This window comes from Rhincodon typus, chromosome 9, assembly GCF_021869965.1.
Source record: "Rhincodon typus isolate 14 chromosome 9, sRhiTyp1.1, whole genome shotgun sequence".
Classification (NCBI taxonomy): Eukaryota; Metazoa; Chordata; class Chondrichthyes; order Orectolobiformes; family Rhincodontidae; genus Rhincodon; species Rhincodon typus.
Genome location: NC_063340.1, coordinates 6,772,312 through 6,780,806, shown reverse-complemented (window position 1 = coordinate 6,780,806; position 8,495 = coordinate 6,772,312). Strand labels below are relative to the sequence as shown.

Here is an 8,495-nt window from a genome sequence, read left to right as displayed (position 1 = left end):
GGTGTAGTCTTGAGGGACAAAAATTAAACAAGTGTCGAGCCATTTGTACAATTCCACTGTTGGAAACTGAGGATGTTTTATCTGACCCGTCCCACAACCAGTCCTCCCCATCATCTCTAGCAGTCTTTTCAGGAAGATTTATTTTTAAAAAACACGAAAGTTTAATTCGCGAGTAAGCCAGGCATAACTGAAATATGACAAGGATTTTAAAAAAGGTAGCATTCATCATTTGAGATGTCACCGTTAACCTCTCTGCAAATCGAGTGCAAAAACGAGATAAAAAGGCGACTGACTAATCCTGTTTTAAAGGGGTCTGTGCTTCTCATTATAAAGTTGGCATTCATTTACAGGCTGGGTGGGCGGGGGGGCTGCACGGGAGACAAAAAATTGAGAGCAGTTCAGAACGGATGGTCACGGGGGGGAAAAAAGATTTGATTGGCTTTACAGGGCAAGAGCTACCATTAGTACCACATCAAAATACAGGCAATGCTGTGTCCATCTTTCAAGGCTAAATTCATCTCAGCCTCATTTACTCAGTTTTTCGCTTGGCTTTCAAGTATCATATTTGCTAAATAAATGCGAAAACACATGCGGCAACAGTCTGCGGTCGTCGTTTCTCTCAAGATCAGGAGGAGCGCAAGCCATTAAGAACCAGTGTAGGTTGCTCAGCCTCTTGAGTGCTCCATCATTCAACAGGATCACGGCTGATCCAACATTCCTCACGCCCACTTTCCTGCCTTTAACCCTCGATTCCCTCCTGATCAAGAATCTCCCAGCAATAAACATACAACAGGACCCTGTCCACACAGCTCTCTGTGGCAAGGAACTCCAAAGGTGCTCAAATCCTCAAGAAGAAATTCCTCCATCAGTTTTAAAATGAGACAATGAGATCTCCTCTCGTTTTTCGAAACTCCAGTGAGCAGAGTCCCAACCTGTTCAACGTTTGCTCACAAGACAATCCCTCCATATCAGGGATCATCCGATCAAACTTTCTCTGAACAACCTCCAATGAAATGGTATTGTTTTTTTAAAATAGGAGACCAAAAATGCTTAGTCCAGATGTGATCTCACTCGTACAGCTGCAGTGAGACGTCCCTATTCCTATTTTCCTGTCTCTTTGTTTGATCTTGTTTTTGAAGGGGATAAGTCAGTAAGAGTTTTTGAAACTATTGTTGAATTGCACACTATATTCTTCTGTTAAGCATCTGAACTGATAACTCCATTCCTTTCAGAAATATGGCAATTCAACCTTTGGAGTATCACAATATTTCACTGGCCTGTCATCAACGCTAGTGGGCAGCAATTCTCTCATTTATGTTTCAGTAATGAATGGGAACAGAAACACTTTCAATCTTTTACACCTTTAGTCCCCACCAGACCCAGGAGTGAATCCTTCACAGACGGCCCGGTTACCAATACTGGGATTACAAGCTGAATGGCATATTTTTAAAGGAGAATGATTTAAAATAATGACCGAGGGGCAACTTTTTAAAAAAAATACAGTGTGGTTCACATGTGGAATGAACTTCCGGAGGAATCAGTGATGTGGGTGCAGTTACATTTACAAGATATTTAGATAAATACACGAATGAGAAATGTTTGGAGGAACATGGGTCAAGCACAGGCACATGGGAGCAATTTAGTTTGGGATTATAGTCGGCCCGACTGTTTGGACCAAAGGGTCTGTTTCCGTGCTGTATGCCGCTCCTGCATTTCATGAGTCCATACAGAATCAAAACAAAATTGCAATCCGGGAATTGGAACAAAACGAGGCTAGAGTTAATTTAAGGTGAGGAGATAAATCCAGAATTATTTCCCAGCTTTTGATAAAACATGGAAATGGGAGAACGGTGTATTCAGCTGTTGAACATTAGCTTCAGACTAAAATGAGCTCAGTCCTGTATATTCCTGTCACTGAGTAATATTTTCTTTAAGTTGCACCAGTTTTATTAAAGAGAACTTGTACTACAACTTTCACATCCAGAGGATGCTGCAAAAGTTTTTGTGCACTGCCAGTAAGCTATTTTTGAAATGCAGTCACTGTTTTGTACACAAACATTGCAGCCAATTTGCTTAAAGCAAGGTGCTAAGATAGCAAGCAGTTAGTGATGCTGGCTCAGGAACAAGAGCTGCCTAGGATACCAGGGGAACTTGGTACTACTTGTACAAAAGGTGCAGTGAAACAGCAACACAGATTTATATAGTAATGTCCTGGAGAAAGGAACAAATAAACATCTGACTTGGGGTGCAACGCTACAGAGCCAAACATTACGACAACCGTTTTCTCCTTGGCATTACAACCACGATCACGTTAGCTCTGTTTTCAACAGCTACTGGCAGCAAACTCTTGAAGCCAGTAATCGGGATTTGGCAGTGATTGAGGGGAAAGGGGCAATATTTGTAACAATGGAAGCCCACAGGGAAAGGAGAAAAATTAATTTACAGTCAGCTTGTCTCAGGAACAACGCCTTGCATACTGTCGGCTGTCCCTCAGCAACTGAGTGCTTGTGCCTCGAGTGGGAAGGTCCTGGGGATCGAGTCCCACTCTAGGAACAGGAGCCCAAAATCCAGGCCGAGAGCCCAGACCACTGCCAAGGGAGTGTTGCAGCATCAGAAAAACGTTCTTTCTGAATCAGACTCTGAACTGAGGCCCTGCCTGTAAAATATCCCGTGGCCCCATTTGTAAGAGCAGGAGTGTATCTCCCACCCCCCACCTAAAACCCCCTGTTCCTCATGAACTTTTAACACTTAAATCAACATCACAAAGGACAACCCTGGTCATTATCCACTTGTTGGAGCTCACTGTGTGCAAATTGGTTGCTGTGTTGCTGGCTTTGCAATGTCAACGACATCTCATTGGACATAAAGCTGATATCCTAGGCTACACAGGTGCTAAGGAAATGCACATTTTTCTCCTCAATAACTGAGGTATTTTGCACATTAAACAAGCGTTCCAGCTACCTACTTGGCCAATGCAAAATTTCAAGTGGTACTAATCAGAAAGTGCCCAGCACTTTCAGAGGACCTAGCAGCCTGCTTACCTGCAATCCCCAGGTACTTTGCAGGATCCATGCTCAGGGCTGCAGCCCTGACGACAGATTGCTAGAAAAGGAAAAAAAATAGGCAGGCATTAAAATTCAACCAACACGTGGGCAGTTTGTTCTATTTACTTTGATATGGTTTAAGCCCTACCTTCCCGGCAGTATTATAAATAGTCAACTCAATGTAATCTGCATAAAGAACATGGATAATAAAAACTTCATTCACGAGGTGCCGAGATTGGATACAGCTAAAGAAAAGAAGTGCAACAACTCTTGGATATGGTACCAAAAGGATTTTCTAAAATGAAAGCAATAGTCCTTTTCAGAGTTGCATTAAATTATTAGGCTGGTTGCCAAATTGCTCCCAACCAACGTAACTTGAAATCAGAATTCCCTACAGTGCAGAAAGAGGCCATTCAGTCCATCGAATCCACACTGACCTTCTGAAGAGCATACCAGACTCCAGCATCCTGTACCCTGTAACCATGCATTTCCCATGGCTAACCCACCTAGCCTGCACGTCCCTGGACACTGGGCAATTTAGCGTGGACACTCCACCCTAACCTGCACATCTTGGAGGAAACCAGAGCACCCTGGAGAAAGCCCACGCAAACACGGAGAACACGCAAACTCCACACAGGCACCCGAGGGTGGAGTCGAACCCGGGTCCCTGGCGCTGTGAGGCAGCAGTGCTAACCACAGAGCCACCGCGCACCCCCTAACGTCGCATGTACAAGTTTAGCATTTCAAGGTTCGAAAACCACGAGCCACCCCAGCTGTTTAATGTTATGGGGGTGGGGAAAGAGGTTCACACTAAGCAAGGGGGATAAAAGAAAAACTAACCTTTGTTACAGTCATGCCCCATCCAGCCCTCCAGACAGGTCTTGTTGCCATTATGATCGCAGGTGTAGTGTCCAAAAAAATCATCCCTCGGCCTGCAAAACTTGTTACATCCAAAGCCGTAGTAGTGTTCGTCACACACCACCCTGATCTGGTATTCAAAGTGGGCGACTGCACCATTGTGTCGTAGTGTTTGCCACTGGTGGCTGGGGTTAATCATTCCAGAGTAAACAGCCTTCTCTATGGTATCTCCTGGACCTGTATCCAAAACCATATAGAGTCAACACTTCCAAAGTACTGGCTTAGAAAGTGATGCTAAACATCCAGCCTCAGAATGACTGTTCTGCAAACAAATGGACTTAAGAGTCATACAGCACAGAAACAGACCCTTTGGTCCAACCAGTCCACGCTGACCATAATCCCAAACTAAAACTAGTCCCACCTGCCTGCTCCTGGCCCATTTCCCTCCAAATCTTATCCAAATGTCTTCAAAACGCTGAAACTCTGCCCACATCCTCTGCTTCCTCAGGAAGTTTATTCCACACGTGAACCACTGTGCGAGGGGAAAAAAAATTGCCCGTCTTTTTTAAAATCTCCCTCCTCCCACCTCAAAAATGTCTTGAAATCCCCCATCCTAAGGGGGGGCGAAAAATAAACAAGTACCACTCACGATCTATGCCACGCGTTAAGGCCACCATAGTCCTCGAGCACCATACAGAGAGCGAGAGCGAGGGCGAGGGCGAGAGCTGATGGTGGGTTTAACTGGAGGGTCACCACACCTTGGGGTCAGGGGTGAGGTTTAGAAGGAATCCCAACCTCAGCCAGTACAGGTGTGGTTGGTGTCACTCTACATTGCAAACCCAGCCAGTTAACTGAGCTAAACAACCACCCAACCCACTGGGTAGAACGCTTTGCGTCTACATCCTTGTACTAGCACTGGCAGGGGTCCGATGGGCCGAACAGCCGCCACTGCCATAATTTGTACTGCACGCTGACTTTATTGATGGAATAAAATCAGTGTTACAAATCCCCACAGCTATCAGAAATGCAAAAAAAATAACGTCACACACACAACATAATGAGAAAGCCAGCGTTTGGCTTCCATATTGAAGCCAACTCATTCAGAGCATGAATGTTGGGAGATGCACACACACTCTCTTCTACAGTGGACCGTCAGCAATGACACACCTACAAACATTGGAAATTACACTTCTGCAGGGCAGACTTGCTGGCTTCACACAGTGATCAGAACCTGTACAGTACATTGGCTCTCAGGCGTTATTTATTAACTGTCACTTCTGGCTTCAGAAAACAACCTTGGAACAGTTGTCTCTAAATTATGCCGCCAAAATAATATTTCACATCAAGCTGACACATGGGAGAGTTCTGTGGCATTTGACAGGGGCTCTCCAGTCTCAGACACCCAACTTAGCACCTCCTTTCAACCTGCTGTCAGCAACACTTGGTTAGAAAGTGAAGATTTTATCTAGAATACCTGACCAGGATGGTGGCGCTGAACAATACATCTCCAATTTGTGTCAAACAGCCGAATTCTAGCCAATCCCTTGGCACTGGAGAGCGCACACAAAAACCAAACTAGCCAAATTATGAAACCATTAATGAATTGCAATTCGTTTGCCGATTCAACAAGAAATTTTAACAATCAAGGCCCAACGATCTTTTTAAAAGCCTGAAATAATTTTAAGAGGGCATTATTTCACTAATAAAAATGCCAGCGATGCGACATCACAGCTGAGGGTAGATTGTATTTACACAAAGCAACATACTTAGAATAAATGGGAACACAGTAAATTTGCATTCCCTGGCGCACACTGGGTGGTACTGAAAAAGCAAAAAAAAATTAAACCACTAATTTCTTGTGGTAACAGGAATTGGATGAAAGTACGCTTCAATGTATACCCACTAAAAATGGAGGGAAAATATTTCAGCTGGGCCCCTTGACAATCACTTCAGACTGACTACATAGTAACAGTCGTGCCTGCAACTGGGTGACTCCTGGTGCATCAGATACAAGGCAGATTTTACCATAGCAGCTTTGCAAAGTGCAACTCCATGGATTATAAACTTCTTGAAGGCTTTTGGCACAGAATTACTGCATTAAGCAGCTGGCTCTGCAGTTGCAATGGAACACACTTAGACCCAGTGAGCTAGCAGGTCTATGTAGGATAACAGCAAACTGTTACAGGCCTAACCACCTTTCTCCTGAAGTTGCTTTTTGGGCTGGCAACAACTCCTGGAAGACCAATCTTCCATTAAACAGCCAAAGCAGCACCCAGACTGTCTTGCAGGTTTAAGCACCGTAAAACCATTTACATTATCCATCCTTATGGCACCTTCATGATAGCCTGCAAATGCCAGCCATCAAAACAATGATAGAACATTAGATTAAGACAGAGGATCATCTAAACAAAAACTGCACAAGGGAACAGCGAGTCTTCGGGTTTTCCCCAAAGCATTGGGAAACAAAAGTTATTACTTCCAAATCAGTCCAATAATCAGATTATTATAGGGGTGTGGTGAGTTATTTCCTAATCCTGCAAATTATGAACAATGGCACATTCCAAAGGTAGCCACCTGTTGAAAAATGTAATAAGGGACTTCATTTGGCCTGGGATATCGTTTAAAAAAAGATCACAAGAGGGATTTCCTGTGAATCAACTGTTTACGTTGTACAATAAATCCAGAAGTGAACAGGTTTATACTCGCAAACCAGAAACCCACTTATAACCAAAACAGTAAACAAATAGGTTGTACAATGGTGCACTTCTGTAGGAACTACGCTAGCTGAATTTACTGTATTCCCACTTACTCCACATGTTGCTGCCTGTTAATATGGTCTACCTTCAGCTGTGTCATACTTTCATCACTGGCATTTTCAAAGCGAAATAATGCCCTGTTAAAATTATTTCTGACTTTTTAAAAGATCATTGGGCCTTGATAGTTAAAATTTCCTGTTGTGTCAGCAAACTAATACAATTCATTAAATGTTTCTTTTTGTTAATGCACACCTTCGATACAAGGAGAAAAACGTTTCTTCCAAAAAGCCCAGACCCAGTTATCTCTCTCAAGCAATGAAGGCCTTTTTGGCACACAGGCAGATATTTGGAACATAGACGCATCTGTTTTGTTTCCTCATCCACAGGCAATTGTCAATGAGATAACAGGACTCCATCCTTCACCCAAGCAGATACAGCAACAGGGCTGCCCACTGAGACCCCACAGCTCTGGTAAGGATTCACGCAAATAATAAAACTCAACTCTCGCTTTCAAGCTTCCACGTGTGCAATCGTGAAAAGAAAAATCAAATCCATGAATCACAAAAGGATACCATTTGAGTTTACAGGCAAGGAAGGCAAATGGACTGTTGCCCTTAATTTGAAAGGGAATAGAGAGACTTTGCTAAAACTATGTGAAGCACACTGGTGAAAGCGCACCTTGAATATTGGGAATAGTTGTGGTCCCCATATTGAAGGAAAAACATACTGGTATTGTAAGGTTCATGTCATGCAGTGTTTAGTGCCCTACCACTAAGCCATGAGGTACCCAAGGACTAGGCTGGCAATTGTTTGCATTTGGGTACCACTTGCTCCAGATGTGTGCAATATATCTTTGAACAGGGTGATCAGAAAATATCTATACTGGCATTGGAGGCAGTCCAGAGAAGGTTCACAAGGTTGATACCAGGTATGGCGGGATTCGAGGGGTTTGTATATGTTGGGCCTGTACTCATTGGAGCTTAGAAGCATGAGAGGTGATGCTATTTAAAAGGCAAGAGGTTCTTAGTGGCAGATGTGGAGGGGCTGTTCCCCCTTGTGGGACAGTCTGGGACCAGAGAGAGTAAGGTCTCACCTATCTGAGAGAGATATGGAAGAATTTCTTTTGAAGGTAGTCAATCAGGCTGGATCCTTAATTACATACAAAGGCCAACATAGATTTTTGGTCAAGAAGGAAGTAAAGAGTTATGGGGAAAAGGCAAGAAAGTAGAGGTGAAGATTATCAAACCAGTCATGATCTCTTGGAACAGTGGAGCAGGCTCCAATGGGGTGAAAGGCTATTTCTGCGCCTACATCTTACAGTGCCAACTGCAAAAACTTACAACCCTAATGATGCAGAGCATTAGCAGGATGGATGGGTTCTCTTTGTTTGCCTACCCAGAAACAAGCACAGTTTTGGCTTACAATATTTGACCAGACTGACAAGACAAAGTGAAAAAGCAAAATCTCAACTAAAACTCATCCGTGTTGGTTAGGTGGTTATTACATCCGTGTGAATAGGTGACTTGGCCCTGCAAAACTTCAGGGGTTTAATTCAAATGGAAAAGCATTGCTCTATTTTATGAACACTCCACCCCCACCCCAGTAACATTGGGACTTCACAAGGTGTGGATAGATTGGAAAAGCTGGGATTGATCGTCTGACAAACAGAAAGCTCGCGAAGGACAAACGGAGTTTTCAAAATCGTGAAGGATCTGGGTGGAGTTGGTAGGGAACAACAATTTCCATTAGCAGAGGATTGAAAACCAGAGTGGGACAAATTTAAGACAATGGGCAAAAAGAAAGGCAAAGGCAGCAAACAACTTCTTTTTAAAAAGAG

General features: G+C 43.6%; 1 protein-coding gene across 4 annotated transcripts in view; it reads right to left on the bottom strand.

The window, feature by feature from the left end:
* Positions 1-8,495, bottom strand: part of jag1b (jagged canonical Notch ligand 1b) — a 55,899-nt gene that overhangs the window by 29,627 nt on the left and 17,777 nt on the right. For all 4 annotated transcript variants that reach the window (XM_048601083.1, XM_048601084.1, XM_048601081.1 and 1 more), the window contains 2 exons: positions 3,885-4,139; positions 3,042-3,102 (listed from right to left, as the gene is read on the bottom strand). In XM_048601083.1, coding sequence (XP_048457040.1) covers positions 3,042-3,102; positions 3,885-4,139 — 316 coding nt within the window. The remainder of the gene's footprint in view (positions 1-3,041; positions 3,103-3,884; positions 4,140-8,495) is intronic.